The 19,318-nt window shown below is 35.4% G+C and overlaps 2 protein-coding genes across 2 annotated transcripts; both read left to right on the forward strand.

Moving 5' to 3' along the window:
• Positions 1 to 16: 16 nt before the first annotated feature.
• LOC145596965 (uncharacterized) lies at positions 17 to 2,738 on the forward strand. Its single transcript, XM_081653152.1, has 6 exons — positions 17 to 173; positions 343 to 493; positions 587 to 1,982; positions 2,058 to 2,168; positions 2,307 to 2,371; positions 2,657 to 2,738. The coding sequence occupies exons 1-6, from the start codon at positions 17 to 19 to the stop codon at positions 2,736 to 2,738; spliced, it is 1,962 nt and encodes a 653-aa protein (XP_081509278.1).
• Positions 2,739 to 4,927: 2,189 nt separating this feature from the next.
• Positions 4,928 to 6,661, forward strand: LOC145596966 (replication protein A 70 kDa DNA-binding subunit D-like). The gene is made up of 8 exons (XM_081653154.1): positions 4,928 to 5,180; positions 5,287 to 5,386; positions 5,468 to 5,598; positions 5,661 to 5,748; positions 5,863 to 5,926; positions 6,050 to 6,175; positions 6,265 to 6,432; positions 6,527 to 6,661. The coding sequence occupies exons 1-8, from the start codon at positions 4,928 to 4,930 to the stop codon at positions 6,659 to 6,661; spliced, it is 1,065 nt and encodes a 354-aa protein (XP_081509280.1).
• Positions 6,662 to 19,318: the final 12,657 nt, after the last annotated feature.

Below are 19,318 nucleotides of genomic sequence, written 5' to 3' on the forward strand. Positions count from 1 at the left end.
TTTTGATCTCTTTGAGATGTACCCACCTGTGCAACAATTGGCAGTACATCTGGAAAACATGCAAACTGTTCAGTTACGTGCTCATGAACAATTAGATTCTGCTATGCTAAATGAACGCAGATCAAAGACTCATTTGACAGAATTTTTTAAAGAAAATGCAGCTTCTCCTCAAGGTACATGATACCTTTACAGCGAATTTATAGAGCACAACAGATGGGATACCGGTAAGAAAAGATGGCTTCAACGGCGAAACAAGAAACTTGTGGTTGGTCGGCTGGCAAGTGTGACACCAGCAGAAGGAGAGCGATTTTTCTTAAGGTTGTTGCTGATTAATGTACGCAGCCCTAAGTCATTCACTGGCCTTCGTACTGTTAATGGAACTTTGCGCCACTTTTCACGAGGCAGCTATTAAACGAGGCTTATGTGAAGAAGACAATGTTGTTCATGCATGCTTGGCTGAAGCAGCAGAAATACACTTGCCAGGAGCCTTACGGCGCTAATTTGCAGCTGTTTGTGTGTTCTGCAACCCCACTGACCCAAACAGACTGTGGCAGCGATTCTACAATGACCTATCTGATGATTACAGGCATGCTGATCCTGGGAACGAATTCCGTGTTAGGTTGCTGACTATACAGTCAATTGAACGACATTTAGAGTCTATGGGAAAATCATTAGCTCATTTCCAGCTTAATCACTTACATGAAGAGCTGCCAGCAGACCTGAACAGAACAAAAGACATCATTGATGCCTTAGATGCACCTATTCCTCAGGAATGTATTGATTGTAGAGGCAAACTGAACTCAGCTCAGCAAATTGCATTTGACAGGATTATTTCTCAAGTCCAATCAGGAAAGCCTGGTTGTTTCTTTGTTGATGGTCCTGGAGGAACTGGCAAGACATTCTTATACTATGCATTATATGCAGAGGTCCGCATGTCAGGAAAGATTGTTCTGCCAACAGCTACATCAGGGATTGCTGCAGCAAACATCCCTTCTGGAAGAACATCACATTCAAGATTTAAGATTCCCCTGGATTCAGAGACATCTCTTGCCTGTGATGTTCCCAAACAAGGTAGCCTAGCTGCTTTAATCAGAGAAACAGCTCTTATTATTTGGGATGAAGCTTCAATGGCTATAAAAGAAAACATTGAATCAGTTGAGCTTTTGCTTCGTGACCTTTGTGACACAGAACAACGATTTGGTGGAAAGGTTATAGTTTTTGGGGGAGATTTTAGGCAGGTTTTGCCAGTTGTTCCTCGCAAAACTCAAAGAGAAGCTGTTGCAGCAAGCCTGGTAAACTCACATATTTGGCCTTGGCTAGAGAAGCTACACCTAACTGAAAACATCAGAGCAAGAGAAGATCCCCCATATGCTTCATTTCTGCTGAGTTTGGGCAATGGCCAGCTGCAATCTAATGGAAATGCTTATGTTCAGGTTCCTGCTCACATTGTGAGTTATTATCATGAGAATGATGATCCTATCAATCACCTAGCTACTACTGCATTTCCAGAATTAGAACATGCAGCATTTTCACCAGATATCTTCATAGAGAGAGCAATTCTTACACCATTAAATGATGCAGTTGATGCTATTAACACAGTTCTCATAGACAAATTTCCAGGAAACTCTGTAATTTACAAGAGCTTTGACAGCATGCTAGATGACAATTGCGCCATTTACCCTAAAGAGTTCCTAAACCAGCTAGCCCCTGGTGGTATGACTCCGCATGAACTTGTTCTTAAAATAAACAGTCCTGTGATATTGCTCAGAAACATTGATCCAGCAGATGGGCTTTGCAATGGAACGCGTCTTATATGCAAGTCTTTCAAAAGGAATGTAATTGTTGGTTCTATAGCCACTGGTCATCGTCGAGGAGAGCTTGTATTCATTCATCGTGTTAATCTCCGACCTCCATCATCAACGAAATATCCTATTCAGTTTGAGCGAATTCAATTCCCTCTGAAACTCAGCTTTGCAATGACTGTAAACAAATCTCAAGGCCAGACACTAAGCCAAGTGATAGTTTACCTCCCACATCCATGCTTTTCCCATGGATAGCTATATGTTGCCTTGTCAAGGGCAAAGAAGTCAGCTAAAGTGACTGTGATCACACCATACCCAAATGAACAACACACTTCACCGGTCTTGAAAAACGTTGTAGCATATGATGTCTTGCGATTATCTGGCATAACATGATACAGGAATGTAAAGGTATATCTCCCTAATTATTTAATCTGCTAGCTTAATTTTAAATCAGTTATTTTACATGCTGTAACTAATATAATATTCACCATGTTACAAATGCAGGTGCTTTTGCTTCTACTATATATCTATAATGTAATTGAGCCTAAGGTTAAGCTTCCTAAATTCTTGTAAGCTCATTTGTGTAAAACCCCCATGAAATGGTGCTACAGATTTGTTTGTTTACAGCCATGTATTATGTTATATGATATATAAAATTACTTTTGCACCTATTGCATGTGATTGGTTTTTCCCCACTTTTCTATTTTAAAATTTAAAATACAAGCTTAAGTATATTGAAATTGGTAACACAAAAATGGAAATATCCTAGGTTTTCCAACCTTATTATGCTATAAAGATTTGCTATAAAGACAAAATCTTATTTTTGCTTTTGTATTACATCTTTGCTTTTGCAGCTGTATTGCAGCAAAACATGATTCATTCTATTACCCACAGTACAAGTTACAACATTTACTTTTCCCACACACATCTTATTGACTGCTGGTCCATACTATGCTCTACTTTATTTTACAGAAAAAAAAGACTTACTGCACATCCGGTTTCTAACCATTGTCTTGCTTAATGCACTTCTAAATCTGCTGGATAATAAAAAGTACCACACCAAAGCAAGAAACCTTGAATATTTCATGTTAAATCTAGAAGCCTCTGATCTATTTAAAATCATAATATTTCACAGAGAACATTTACTTCTAGCTTTTCTCTCTGTCACTTTAGTTTTCTGCTGCTGTGATCTAGCAATAACTGCTTGCAAACCCACTCTAGCAAGGTACGTTCATAAATGCTTTTCCTCTTCAATTTAAACTCAGTTTTCCATTTGTAATTTTGTTTTTGATTCCAAATTAGCAATGCCTTGCTGTTGTCTTGATTCAATTTACAAGAATAGGACACAATAACTCACTCCATCTTACTTGCTAAGCCACTTAACAAACCATGTGCTTAAAACTTCATTTGTATAATTCTATGACAGATGATCATGCTTTGTTTTATAGCCTAATATTATTTTGAAATTTATCATTTGCTTAATTTATACAGGGTGCATTACCTAGCTTTCAAATTTGCATGTACACTTTAAACAACTTTCACAGGCCATTCTCCTGGACTTATAATTAGTGCCCTTTATCCTAGCTCTGACTAGCATTTTGACACTCATTATGTAGATGCTAAGCTTATAAAAGATGCTCTTTTTGGTACATTTACCTGTAAAGCCTTACCTTACTAAAGTTACCACTTCTTTTTATACAGGCCTTAGTTAATATTATGCTGACAATTCAAAAAATTTACAGAAGTTGCTTAATTAGAGCTCAGTATTAGCTAGCCATATTCAGACTTCATTTATCTGGACCACAATACACATTCTAAAAATGGTAGACTTTTCTTTTTCTTCAAGTTTGCATGGAAACCATGCCTAAAATTTCAATCTCATAGAGGATTGCTTAGTTCTGCATTAGTAAAGATAATAAGTCTTGCATGTGCAATTGGAAAAAAAAAGGACTTATTTTTTTTGGTAAAAACAGACATAATACATAATCCACACAACACCAATAGATAGCCATTAGTACTTATAAAATACAACTTATAGCAATAATAACTACTACTTGGGAAATCTAAAGACAAAGTACAGCTGATAAAAAGCAACAAATACCTACTCCCACTTTGAAAATCCAACTTGAAGCTGGTATTACATGAAAACAACAATAATAAGGCATTTTTAGTTTTATAGCCTAAAAACATACAACAAGTGTGGATATAAATTAATAACTTCCTTAGAAACGACCACCATAAGAAGCATCACTCTCAGGTGAATATTCCGGGCTTGAATGGTGGTGGATGTCATCCAAGCCAAGAATAAACTTAGGCTTGCTGGTTCCCTCTGTTGGAGTTTCTTTCTTTGGGCTTGGGTGCTTATCTTCTGGCTCAAAGCAAAGTGCTTGCATAACTGCTTCCAGATTCTCCACCTTCTGCTCCAAAACAGCAACCCTTTCCTCCAGAGGGCTTGACCTTTGCTGGTTGGAGAGGTCACCTTCTTTGCTGCTTTCCATCTTACTCTTTCCTTTGCTTGACATTGCTGCCTACTTTGTTCTAAGAACACTAAGCTACAACACTTGAGGGAAAAAATGAAAAGGAAGGCTTGTAACATTGTGAACACTTACCTTTCTTTAATATATGGTTAAGGGTCACTCTATTGTCTGCAAGGTAAAGCTGTTCCTGCCAAAATAATAATTCATACTAGATTCCCTCATGTGCCTTACCATTCAATACAAGTGGCAGAGCTAATTAATAAAATAAAACAGATATCATCCTAGATTATTTGTACATTTGAAAATCCAGTTATAGCATATTAGATTGTTAGCTACAACAAATAATGTGTGACTATACAAAATTAAACAATTTAGACCCATGCAACGTTTTCATTTAAACTCATGTCCACAGATGAAACCTGAATACACCCCTTTGGACAAGCTTTCACCTATAACAAAGGCATACAAAGTGCGGGTTATCGTGAAAGAAAAGTCCCCTATCCGATCTCCTCCTAACAAAAAAAAAAATTCCAGAAGCTGGTATTCGAAGACGATGAGGTATATGTTACCATTTACCCTTCTTCTTTATAAATATATAAGCATATGCTGCTGCACATCAGCTTAATTTTTTGCAATGCAGGAAACAGCATGAAAGCCACTTTGTTTGGAGATGAATGTAATCACTTCAAGAGAGTCTTTGAACACAAGAAAAAGTATGAAATTGCTAATGCTCCGGTCAGAGTCGTAAACCCCAAGTTCAGTTCCTTCCCAGGCGAATGTGAGCTAGCCTTTGGAGGCATGACTAAAATCCAACCTTTTGATCGTACTGAAGGACCTGTATTGCCAGAATACATCCCTATTGCTGATGTCCCTAAGACCAGTGGTCAGGATGATCGGTTTGGTAAGCTGCTTGTATTGTCTTCATTGCATGAAAACTTCTTTGTGTTTATTACCTAAGACCACATCATCTCTTACTCATAATGAACTCATTTGCTTCCGTTTGCTAGATTTGCTAGGCATAGTGGTCCACATGGAAGATGTGCGCCAAGTGACATACAAGTCAGGCAGAGTTGCTGATGTGCGCGATATAAGCATTGTTGATGAAAGGTAACACCTCTGCTGCACATTAACAGCTACACTACCAATATACTAACCAAAATACAAATTTACAATTCGTTGCCCTTGCAGCACTGGTACTAGACCCATGATCATCTCTGCATGGGGTCAGCTTGCAACTTCTTATTGTGAACTCCTTAAGGATTGGTCATCCAGCCCCTTGGTTGTAAGCTTAACTTCTCTTAAGCCTGCAACTCACAGAGGTTATACACATTTACACCATCTATTATTTTAAATGTTCTGCAATATCAAATTACTAATGCAGTCTTCACAGGCTTTTCTCTGCAATCGAGTATGTCTACAGAAATTAACCCAGCCCCTGTTGGTGAGAAAGTTGAAGCTTTAAGAGCCTGGTAAGCACACAACCTTAGTGTTCCTGGTCAGCACTAAGATCACATTGTATTATGGAATTATATTTAGCTTCCTCAGTAAGATTCACATCATCCTGCCCTTTTTGCTGTCAATAGGGCTCATGCACATCCAGATGTCATTAATGACTATATGGCCAGGCAACTCGAATTCATGATTGTTGTACTGAACCAGTTCCTACAACACTTGATCTGATCATCAAAAAAAATGTGAGCCTCTTTGGCAGCTAATCCCTATCCCATTGCCACCAACACTTAATTTTCTAACCCACCCTAAACATTCCAGGTTGACAACACTGTCCAAGAAGAGGTATACACAATCACTGCCACAATTCCTGATGCACAGCTAAGCAATGTCATTGCTTACATTGGCTGTGATGGTTGTGGTAAACGCTGTGGAGTTGCTGCAAATGTAGCATTTTTTTGTCCACATTGCCCTAACAAAAAATGCACTTCCACTGAAAGGTGCACTTTGCTTTTCAACATGCTTATTTTATGCAGCCAACTACTACGCTGAATTTTAAAACACTAACTCCAGGCCATTGTAGGGTTAATTTCACATTTGATGCAGCAGACAATACTGGAACATTCCGCCTGACTGCCTTTGGTCCAGTATGTGAGAAAATCCTCCAGCTGCCTACATTAGAAATCTTTGAGAGGAAAATTAAGGTGCCTAATTAATCAAACAAGTGTCTTATTAAATAAAATCGCTTATATAAACCTATTCTAGCCATGACACTTTCTTCTATTCTATTTATCTCAGGATGATTGGAGTGACTTTGATCACCTTGCTGCAGCACTGAAGAACACACCAATGCACATCATAATTCACCCAGCACAGTCCTTGAACAGGGTAGGGGTACTTAGGTGGGTAGTGCAGTCAGTTTCCCGCCAGTGAATACTAAGTCTACTGATCCACGGGCTCACATCAGAACACATCGTTCCCGATGAGCGTTGCTTATCATTTTGAGTTGTGTTCTTGTTTGAGACCTTGATAATTTATGCTAGCAAGTTAGCTATTATCTAATCAACTGCCAAAAAGACTTGCTTTTGATTGGCACTTAAATCTTGCTTTTGTTTGTATGTTCCTATTTTGTCTTGCATGCAGTTCTGCTCACTTCGTAAAACAATTTATCTGCTGCATACTAAACTAAAGTTTCAATTCAGAAATTTTTTGTACTATATACTCTAATGTTTCACAATCAATGCATGATTTGTGTCAATTAGCAGCTATTTCTACCATTTTTAAAAAATTTCTTGCTAATAGTAAATCTTCTTGCCTTTCGCCTTCAAATATCACACAAAACCACTCATTTTGTTTTAGTTCTTTCGAATTAATGTTTAAGGCTTTCTAGCAATTTTTCCCTTTGTTTTTACGTGCTAGAGCTCTCAAAATGCATCGTCTAAATATTATTATTACCTCCATTGCCGTATAGCACGCTAAAGCATCAAATTTCGGTAGAATTTTTGTGGGACAAGTATTTTTTAGATTTTACAAAAAAACCAACATTAGTTAAACAAGTCTTGGCTATTAGATATTATTATTAAAACTACGGCAAAATAGGTTTCCTAATATGTACGGTTTCTACACGGATTCGCAGCGCCAAAATTACGAAGAATGAGTAATTTGCTTGTCTAACTAATGAGCGCACCAGCAACACCATTATCAGAATTACAGCTCAATACATTTTGCCAGAAATACATAGATTGAAAGATCAAAAACTCTTTGTCTGTGTATGATTTCAATGCTCAACTGATTTTCCCTGCCAAACATCCTACAACTCTGATAATTCACCTATATTAAAATGGATTGCTTCCATGCTTACCGTTCTACAGCTAATAATTTGCTGGTGATTCAGCTAATAAATAGGTTGGTAATTATTGATAATTTGACAAAGTAGTTGAACAGCTTACCCTATCCTTCAATCCATTTCAAATAAGCCATTTAAAATTGAAATGCATACAAAATTCTGCAGCAGAAGCTCATTGCCAAATTTATCAGACTAAATTAAATTCTAAGGATTTTGAGTGACAAGAAATCTGGTAATTAAGTTACACTCAGTAACCCTATCACTGAACTCCACAGTTCATGTGAAAGATAAACCCAGAGCTTAGCAATTTATATTACATAATGCATCACAGGTTAAGTTCATTTTTCGCATTCTATTGCAGACAAACTTCCCTCGCACAAAAAATGGGTAAAGGTTAAAATTTGCAGACAGTGCTGAACTTAAACACATAACACATATTACTAACTACTTAAGAAGCACACACAAAGTGGCAAACAACAGCAAGTTTATACTTACTCAGACACAATGACCAAAAATTGACAGCAGTTATACTAAACTCAACAATCAGCCTATTTAATTTCTTCTCCTATTCTTCTCCAACAAAATAAAGGCCAATATATCAAAAAATGCTGCTCAGTTCTGTCCTTCCTGGTCATACAACCAGACCCAACACCCTAAACCCCACAAGCCTTATTTCTAACACCAACACATCATCTTGTGCCCCAATAGCTCTCTTGAGTATTCGCTAGCTTTCATACATACAACAGCAATGTATGTAATTATACAAAAACTCCTCGAATAAATCAAAATAGGCATGTGAAATCAAGCATAATAGAAGACCATGGCATACTATACTAAATATATGTCTCCCTTAATTACCTAAGAATATGCTATCAAAACCAATCCCAAAAAATCTGTCCTAAGTTTTATCATCAAAACACAGCAAAGCAATATGCATTTGGCCATCAAACAAGGGTTAATGCTTGCTATTTTCAGCCCAATTCAAAACCAACCCCAAACCTGTACTTGATATAGAGAATACAACATTGCAATGCTCAACAACTATATCCAAATCCCAGAACACTTAGCTTAGAAACCAAAGGTATCATTGTAATAAATAAAATCACATTCAGTCAATATATATGACTTAATCTTTTTCTAAGAATTTTATCAATAGCAAAGCACACTAGCAACACCCTGATTGCAGCTACAGGGCTAAGGTAAATGTTCAAGACCAAAGTAAAAATGTCTATTTACAACAGAGTTGGATCTAAGACAGTTAGCATAACTACATTGTAACTATTTGGCTCAAAATAAACTAACATATGTCATTCAACCACAATCAACAATCAATGTCTTAAGTAATTCCAGCATAATCAATAGTATTATACCTCCAACCCCTGTCCAACCACCTAATTTCCATTTTAGTATGTCCCAAACTTTCAAAGAATTGTCCAATTCCTTCTAGAGTTTAAGTCCGATCAATTTCAACTATGAGCAATTCTTTCTTTCTTTTTCCTTTTACAATGTCCCCATTCTCCCTCTCTTCAAAAAGAATGAAACAAAAAATTGCATTTCACTCATACTTCAATTAGTTTTTCTATCTTCATTCACTCAATGGCCCACCAAACTACATTTCCTTATCTATGTGCCCAAATGGCCAAATGAAATAGGCAAGTTTTTGCAGGATTAAAAGAGTAGTTTATAAAAATGTTTTCAATATACACTTTGAATGTATGCAATTTGAAGCAGACTAAGGAAGGCTCCAAGCATAGCAATTATAAGGAATCAGAATTAATGGGGATTGAGGTTAAGGCTACCTATTAGACTGCACTTGAGTATAATGATTATGCTAATAGTCCTCTCTACACATTTTTGATTATGCATAATCATTATACTAATATTAACTAATAGTCCTCTCTACACATTTTATAGCTAACAACTATAGTACGATTCTAACAATAAAGCCTTATACATTTTGACATTCAACACATACTTTATACATGAGAAAGAAGACAGATTTATAATAAAATATGGTAACATTTTACCATGATTAACACCACATTTAACAATCAACACTTTAGATCAATATTCAATAATGACACCCAAATTACCATAGCATGTTTTGTGAACAAAAGACCACTACAATTAGTACCAGTACATCTAACATAAATACATAACTTAGATTTAAAATAGATAATGTCTGAAAATAACTAACAAAGACCTAAAATAAAACAACTTCACTGAAAAAAAAACAGAAAACCTTGAATCTTAATCAGAATCAAATCCATGAGCTTCATCATCGCTCTCAGACATATCTGGAGAGTAATAATGGTAAGGATGACCATTAGCTGACTCGGAAGTATCACCTTGCTCCTCGGCCTCCTCTTCCTCATCTGCATCCTCCTCCTCCTCCTCATCCTTTTACTGCTGCTGCTGTGGGCTATGTTGCGCTGCACCAACACCTTGAACCCCAACAACAGGTTCCTCATCCTCTGCTTCAGCAAACGCACCCACCATTGTGTCAATAACATGCTTCACTATACCTTCATCCTCGCTGATATCCATATCAGCCTCCCCTCCTTCAACCCCAGCACCAAACACCAACTTAGTACCGTTGCACTGACCTCTGAATTTAGACGGCTCACCCTGCACACCAACATATCTTATCATTCTCATTGGTGTTTCGTCATCATCAGAATCGCTTTCGACTTTGATTGGAGTTTCATAGTTGCTTCCGGGTTTAGGTTTCTTGCCCTGCGTTCCTGGCTTTGTCTCTGTGGCCATCCTTTTTCTCTGCGCCACCTCATCACACTTTGCTATCTGCGCATCACAATCCTTCATCTCATCAAGCAATTCATCCATCCTCTTTTTTTCCTGTGTTTGAATTTCTCCCCAGGCCCCAAACTGACCACGAACGCTGTCCTTGTACTTGACAAGGAAATTCCGGTACACTATCATCAAATCCAGCCATGGTACTGTTCAGATCTTTCAATTTGGTGTGCAGATAGAGAAGATGAAACGGGAGAAGCTGAGAGGAAGGATATTCAACTTTCAAGAATGCAAAATGAGTTTTGGAAAATGTGAGAAAATGATGATGAATTTCTCTGTTTTCAAGTAACGCAAAATGGGAAAATGTAAAATGTCTTTTCAGTTGTCTATCATACCATGCAAAAGAAGAAGAAAAATTGCACTGTTTCATACAACGTACCTATTTACGAAAACACTCGATTATAAGAGTAAATTTTTTAAAAAAAAAAAAAATTTTGTAAAAATAAAAATCTACATATAAATAATCCCGGATAATATTTTTTCTCTTCACACAATGTCAAAATCCCTTTATATTAGAATTAATTACAATTTGTTATTAGATAATCCAAATAACTCATGAAATACATATCTAAATTGATTTATAATTTCTATTGTATAACATATTAGAATTGATACAATAAACTTATTCTAATTGTTATTTCAATAACACTCTCATTCACACTATAAGAAGTTATTATTCTACAAACACACTACATTAAGAATCAGCACTCAATTGTAATGTGACATCAAACTATAGGATTTCCATGAAAATAACTAATAATCGCTCCTTCATCAATTTGTATTTGATAATAGTCAATCGCAGCATCAACTCCATTTTTGATGAAACATTGAATAAGCTTTTCATCACGCCTATTGATTTTCAGTTGAGCATCAAAGCGAGTATCATAAAGTTGCACAACAACATCCGTTGATTTTGGAAACAAGCCAAAGTGTGCTTTAGCAAACCCCAACGGAACATTCTGCATCAAATCATCAAACACGATTAACAACACAACAAAAACAAAATAAACCATGAAAAATAATCACTATGTAAACATAATCTTACAAAAACCTACAATAATTCCTTGCGCATGATACGCTTTAGAAAACACAAACTTAAAAAACATCCCTTCCCAATCGGTTGCCATATCATTCAACCACGCATGTGTCTCGGCTATTGTTTCACGAGACCCTTGCACAAAAGGCTTGCGCCCATGCACACCACCTCTACTAGCCATCACATACCAAATAATTCCCTTCTTCATGCAAACTACTACACTTATTTAGCCAGTATTTATACACAAATAAACACTATGAGTACAATGTTCAAACTTAAGTCAAACTACAATAAATATCGTTTAATAATTCACATTAGTCACCATTTACTCCAAAACTAAATAGCCTTTTTCAATACATACACAAACTCTAACATCTACCATAACTAATATTATTCCAAAATCAACAATAACCATCCACCATAATTAAATGCCTAGCATTCTAATCTCCAAACAACAACACATTAGTGACCCATAACTCCAAACTCTAACATCTACCATAAATAATTATATTCAAAAGTCAACAATAACATCCAACCTAATTCAATACCTAGCATTCAAACTCCAACTTATAAATTTAAGTGAATCTTTAATAGATTACTTGACTTCTACATGTAATATAGATTATCTATAATTTTAAAATAACATATACATGCAATTTTTACATCAATAATATTCTAACACTTCGTATAAATATATATAATGTATATACATCACTTTGTTGATGATACACGCGGGAAAAATGCATCAAATCTAAAGTATATTATTACGTATACTTATTATTTTTTTTCCCTAATCCTCAATACTCCCTTACATTACAATTCACAACTACACACTTTGTATTTTATCTAAAAATCATAACATACATACATTTCAATTTTGTAAAACCCCCAACATTGCCCCATTTCTAAACACGACAAACGAACGTGATTTACAAACCATAAGCGCGCGTAGCGCGCTCTAGCTCCCTAGTGTATTAAAAGGTGATTGAAAATATTAAAATAATAATAATAACAATAGGATACAAAAAATCATTAGTACTAAACTTTTATCCGGGTTAGAAAGTGATAATATCGAAAGGGTCGCGGTTTTAAAATTGTACTGATTAGAGGGTCAATATTTAATACTTCTGAACATGATATGTCAAACGGAATAATTGTTACATACGTCAGTGGTAACAACATTATTTTTATTTCATTTTTAAAAGATAAACATACTACTATTATTAGACTGAACGATTACACGATTGGGATATGATAAAAATACAAATAAGATTTACTCCCTATAAAAGGGAGATTTCCCTTATCCGAAATCACCATTCACCCCTTATCCACCCAAAAAACGCACACCCCTTGCCTTTTCCTCTTCGGTTTCCATGGCTCCCGGCAACCAAACCCTTTAGGCCGTTTCTCTGTTCGAGGAGCATTTTCGAATGCTTAATTTATATTTAGCTTTGTTCATGGTGTTAGTGGTGGTACTGATGGCGATGATGATTTTCATAACCATGAATAAATGACGATTTAAAGTTCCGGCACAGAGTGTACAAGATCCGAGTTGCGCTTCAAATTAATATCGTGTTTTGTTCGTAAATTAGGAGTAAAAATCGTAAGGATTTTGTGTACTCCGAAATTTTAAATAAACATTACTTGAATTTGTCACTTATGTCTATTACTGCGGTTGTTGTTAGCAAAATTAAATTTGTTGTGAAATTATGCAAAATTTATTAGTTAATTGAAAGTAAAAACAGAAAGTATGGAAAATAGGGATCAAAATTTGGTGTCTACACCACCACGAACACAGCCACGTGACGCGACCTAGCCCAAAAAATCGATCACCCATCAGTCCTCCATTAAACCACCATGAAACAACCAATAATCCCTTTTCCCCACTTGGAAACGACCCTCTCTTGCCGTTTCGAGCTGTAGGAAAGGGAGTTGAAGGTTGTTTCAGGTGGGGGAAGGAAGGAGGAGTGTTGTTGGGTGGTTGGGGTTTTGAGAAAGAAGGTAGATGCGAGTCATGCGACGGGGGTTAGGGCAAAGGGAAGGGGTCGGGGTGGGTCAGATGGGGAGGTAGAGTACCGACTAGCCGGTTTAGGTGGTTAAGGTGGAGTACTGGCCGATTTTCCGACGCGTTTAGGGGAGGGGTTAGGGTTTGGCGGTGGGGGGAAGGTGGCTGGGGAATTTTGGGTTTTTTTTATTTTTTTTTAATGTTTTTATTTTTTGTTTTTTTTTTTACGTTTTTTTTAATTAAACAATTTTAGTAACGCCACTTAACACTCTGTAACGTCTGTTAACTATTGTGGCTGTCAAAGGTTATTGGTGATACAATAACGTGAGGTAGGTGGAAGGCGCAACTTATAACTTTGAAAAAAGCATGGGTACAGCTTAGAAACTCAACAATTCGAGGGGCATATCTTAGAAAAACCCTTTTTTATTTTGGAAAAGTAATCTAATAGAGTATGATTGTTCAAGTAGGCGATCCCCTTCTTTTTTTTTTCCTTATGCTGAACAACACGTCAATTTGAACAATGCTTTGTTTTTTATGAGACCATCTCCATTAGTGAGACTCAACTTTGAGAATTGAAATATAAAATGAGTTATTATACCTCCAATGGTGATACCCATTACCCAAACCACTTTTCAATTTAGCAACTCATATGAAGTCTAATTTCTCAACGGTGAGACACTCTAAAGTATACTAAGGTCACTTTCAATTTATGGCCCACCAAATCTATATTATAAGTTTTTCAAAAAATAAAAAAAAGTAAAAATTAGATAATAAATTACAAATATATTATAATATTGATAAAGAGCCCATACATTTTGTCAAATAAGACTCAAAGTTGAGTATCTAAAAGTTGTTAAGTTTAGATACCAACTTTTTGTATCCTTTGCAAAAAATATTCTCTCTTTCATAAGAAAACTCCTCAAGTCTCACCATTGGAGATGGTCTGACATTACCTAAGAAAACCAGTCTTTTTTATCAACAGTTTGTTTTTAATTTTGGAAAAATGGAAACTAATAATCTCACCTTTACTCCATCTTCCATAAACAATCTCACCTTTTGATATTCTAGAAACAATGATCCCACCTTTCACCCTAATCTTCTTTTAACAATCCCTTTTACCTGTAACCGGTTAAATCGGTCAATTTTTTTTAATTTTTTTTATTGAATTCATCTTCTCCCAGCCTTCCCTTCCATGGCACCACGTACAACACCACTGAGCTATAACCCCACCAAATTAAACAAGCCACCAGTCCACCACCACCTCACCTTCACTCCAACCCCGAACCACCACCCCAACCACTTTCCTTGAATGCAGCCACCACCTTAGTTGAAACCCCAACCCCAGCTGATATCCTAACAATCACCCAAAATCTCCACCATAGACCGAGTCACCCGACGCCACCAATGTAACCCCTAGAAAATCCTTTCCTTCAAAATACCTGTTTTGCTATTTTAAAATCTCAAAATAGGAAAATCTAAGATATTATTACCACCGTGAAAGCGGCTAAGGCGTTTATCAAATACACACAGCGGAAGACTATCTTTAAAACCATTCAAAATAAGTCAACCTTAAAAGTTAACCAAACGAAAGTAAAGTTAAACCAAAGTCAAACGAAGTCATCCTACAATTTGGAACCATTGTAGGCCCTTATAAAAACCGAACAATACTTAAAAACCTTTGCGTTAGTCTCAAAGCATAATATATTAAATCAAAGCAACAAATTACATCATAGTCTTATGGAAACTAAGCATGATTCGCTCTTCACTCATGCCCATCATGAATATACTTCATCACCTGAAAAACTCCTCTCTGCTTGTCCCTACTACTCTCCATTAAAACTGGGTCATCGTAGGGCCAAAGTAAAGACAAGGCCAAACAAACATACATATACACAATCAGCAATGCTGAGTACATAAGGTAAATAAAACACACAAAACACACTAACATGCTTTCATCATATCATAATACAACTTACCTTGTTGCACCTGTTTACAAGTATACAACACACAACATGACTTTCTAAATTAATAACTAATTCATTTATTTAGCTTGATTACGCATCGAATGGGTTTTCCCCCTAACTTTCCCCAATAAAGGGGTACTAACACGGGAGCTAACCCTGCCAGTATAAAAGAACCACTCGTAAGTGGCGGAATTCCTGCATATGATAATTAAAAGGAATATACGGCGTCTTGTACTCCCAGTAGAAGTTATGGTTAAATATAAAACCCCATAACTTCCCTCATGTGTTCATACTCAAGGTATATACGTTCCAAGAGTTTTGATGCGTAATCTCTTTCACTTTACGTTATTTACATATTATTAGACTTGGTGATGACTCTCAAACCATAATCATTCAATCATAATAATTATTCAAACAATCAAACATACCAATTTAATTCTTGAATAATTAGTGACCACATAATATTTAATGTTGAACCCTTTTTAGATCTACCTCGGTGTCAATGACACCTTAAACGAATAATGCGCCACAAATCCTATCCCGCGGTGTTGAAAACACCTTTAATTGCACTAAGGCACCAAAATATAATTTATTCCTCGTGTACAAAGACACTTAAATAACTCCTTCCTCATGCTTATAGCATCAATAAAAATTATATGAACCATAATAAAATTCCTTTTCAATATTCCAAACTTAATTAAACATATAGTTTAATTAAACATGCTTTCTATCATACCATAAATAAAAGTGTATATGTGTTTCATATACAACATGCCAAATCAATTATTTCAATCACCTATCCAATAAATAATTTATTTCAACCAATCACGCTTCACAAATAATTCACCAAAACTATTCTCACTTCAATTATCCAATTCATATCACCAATCTCATTTCAATTCAACCATTTCAACCAATTCCTAGCATGACCTACACTAACTTGGAATTACTTAAATAAATCCTAGCATGTTTCTACATGCTTAATAAATTTCCGAGTACGCGTATGTACTTCAAATGAGCCATTAAAGTAGCCGAATACACTACAACAATTTCCGAACCAAGACTCCTATATAAAGGGACAATAACACTATATTACTTCTCCTTGTATACACAATTTCCAGCAACTAAAATTCACTTTAGACTACTTAAAATAAGCTGAAAGTTATTTTAAACCCCTAATTAACTCTTCTTTAAAGGGTAATTAAACTATTTTCATAAAACCATCAAAAGTAGTACTTTGGACAAAATTCCAGCATTATAATTTAATCAAAAATCCATTAAAACTTCATCAAAACATCACTTTTATGCTTAATTAACAATTAGAAACTCTAAGTATACAAAAGCACCAAATTTATTTAATATAACAACCCTAAAAAAATCACGTCTTGATAATATAAAAGCCCTAACTTATAATAATATCAAAATCTGAATATAAAATCTATACTTATATATTATAAAGCGTTCCTAAAAATGTTTATGTGCCACATGGCACCCTCGCCATGTCATCTTTCAAATATGAGCATATTCTAATAAAAATGTCTACCATGAGATTCGAACTCACAACCACAAAAATATGCATTAGATGTCTTACCATCTCATCCATATATTAATCATGTTTTCAATACTCGACTCATAAATATATAAATATATGGATTAGATGGAGATCTGAACATTTAATAATTGCAATTCTTAAAAAAAAAAAATCCATCCTATTATTTGCTAATTATGATCATCGAGATAATACATACGAGCAAGAAAAATTAACTATCGTTATAAATTTTAGTTATTTTATTATTTTGATATAAATTATGTCTTTAATTTCATTATATTATAAATTATATACAAAGGATATGTCTATATAATTTTTTTACAAGAACATGTTTATATAATTTGTCAATAGTTGTTTCATAAATAATTTATTCAAAGGTTTAATGAGAAACTATTATAAATTATAGACAAATAATAAATAAATAAATAATAAAGAATGAACCTATTTATTCAATTACAAGTGTTAAAAAAACCCTGGAGCATCGCTTGGGCCACACACTAGTAAAAATTATTAAAACATGATTTTAATACTACTCAAACATACTTTAAACAATGAAAACCAAAACCCATACATATATTATCAAGATAATTAAAATTAAAGTGAGGGGAGAGAGAGAGAGGATGAAGGTGATACGGTGGTGGCCGACTGGTCTCGCGGGGTGGTCGCCGGCCGCCAGTGGTCCGGTGTCAGTGGCGGACTCCGGTGGGTGGGGCCGTGAGGAAGAAAGCACCCCAACTCCTCCTTGTGTGAATCTCACATGAAACAAGGGAACCCAAAAAAAAATGAGAAAAAAAAAGAAAAAAAATAAGAAAAGAAAGGAAAAAGGGGAAAGAAAATAATTAACTTACTTGGACCATTTGAATTTTTTGTGGGAAAAATTTTGGGGATTGAAAAGGTATTTATAGAGAAGGGTAGATTTAAGCTATTTGGGCCTTATAAGGGATAACAAGAGGGAGAAATAATTTGCCTAAATAAATAAAAGAATGATTGAGCTTGTTGTAGACATAAATTGTAATTTGGTAGAGTAATTATATTTGAAACTCATTATTTAAAACCCATATTCCCTAAAAAAAATATTAAAACCCATATTTAAAATTATTTGGCCCAAAATATATATTAAATAAGTAAATAATTTATAAAATACATTAAAAATACGGGGTATTACAACCAAACCTCCATCAACAAAACCAAAGCCCCAAACCCCACCTGGACCAAACACCACCCTCACTTAAACCTCCCTCACCCAAAATCTCCATCACAGACCCGACATCATCCAACCTCCATCAATAAACCAAACCCCCCAACCGCGCCTGAACGGAGCATCACCTTCACTTGAACTATCACCGCATACCCGACACCACCAAATCCCATCAATGAAACCAAACCCCCCACCCGAAACCTAGAGAAATTTGACGGAATTGTGATGATTTTTCAGCAAAATTAATTAATGTTTGAGAAAGTGAGCTAAATATTGAAGATTGAGGATGAGAGAGAAAGACTAGGCTAGGTTGTCGGGGAAAGTAGAGGCGGGAATGGGGAGAAGCTAGGAAGGCAGTGGCGGGGGTTAAGGCTAAGGTTTTGGGGTTTTTTTTTTTTACTCTCTCCGTCCCCAAAACTTTGACCCTTTTGGGTTGATTTCGTGGTTATTAAGAAATTTTAATAAAAAGAAATAAAAATTTATTGGAAGGATAAATTTACGTGGGGTTTGTAAAAAACTAGAGAGATAAAGTATTAAAAATACATGAAAAAACAAAATTTTACATGGGGAAGCTAATTTTGCACAAATATTGTTGTAAATTGATGAGTATTTTAATGCAAATGGGTCGATCATTTTGGGACTAAAATTAGGCCAAAAGGGTCGAATTTTTGGGACGGAGGGAGTATATTATTATTTTTTGGTTTTATTCAATTATTAGAAATTAGAATAAACCTATTAAAATCCGACACGTGGCAAAAAAAACCTACGAAAACTGGTTACCAAAACACTCCAACCGGTAAGGGATTGTTAATGGGAGATCCTTGTCAAAGGTGGGATTGTTTCTGAAATTTAAAAAAAAAAAGGTTGGATTGTTTATGAAAGATGGAGTAAAGATGAGATTATTAGTTTCCATTTTTCCTTTTATTTTTAGTGTATGTGCAATTGTACCTCTATGCATCCACCTAGCTAGATCCACCATTGAGTGCAACTTATTTTAGGGTTTAATCTCTATTATATTTAGTGAACCGATAGGCCAGATATACTATCTATATAACCCTCAAATATTTTTGATGACTCTTATTATCACCACGACACCACCCACCACGTTATTGGAACACTTCTTTTATGCGTTTTATGTTATTTTCAACATTGTATGTATGTGATTTATCCAACATGGATAG

This window comes from Chenopodium album, chromosome 20 (genome assembly GCF_948465745.1).
Source record: "Chenopodium album chromosome 20, dcCheAlbu1.1, whole genome shotgun sequence".
Taxonomy (NCBI): Eukaryota; Viridiplantae; Streptophyta; class Magnoliopsida; order Caryophyllales; family Amaranthaceae; genus Chenopodium; species Chenopodium album.

Coding starts and splice junctions, on each gene's coding strand:
- LOC145596965 (XM_081653152.1), top strand. CDS start 17: ATGTACCCACCTGTGCAACAATTGGCAGTACATCTGGAAAACATGCAA. Junction 174..342: donor AAATGCAGCTTCTCCTCAAG/GTACATGATACC, acceptor TAATGTACGCAG/CCCTAAGTCATTCACTGGCC. Junction 2,372..2,656: donor GTTAAGCTTCCTAAATTCTT/GTAAGCTCATTT, acceptor TTGCTTTTGCAG/CTGTATTGCAGCAAAACATG.
- LOC145596966 (XM_081653154.1), top strand. CDS start 4,928: ATGAAAGCCACTTTGTTTGGAGATGAATGTAATCACTTCAAGAGAGTC. Junction 5,749..5,862: donor GTTGAAGCTTTAAGAGCCTG/GTAAGCACACAA, acceptor TGCTGTCAATAG/GGCTCATGCACATCCAGATG. Junction 6,433..6,526: donor TCTTTGAGAGGAAAATTAAG/GTGCCTAATTAA, acceptor TATTTATCTCAG/GATGATTGGAGTGACTTTGA.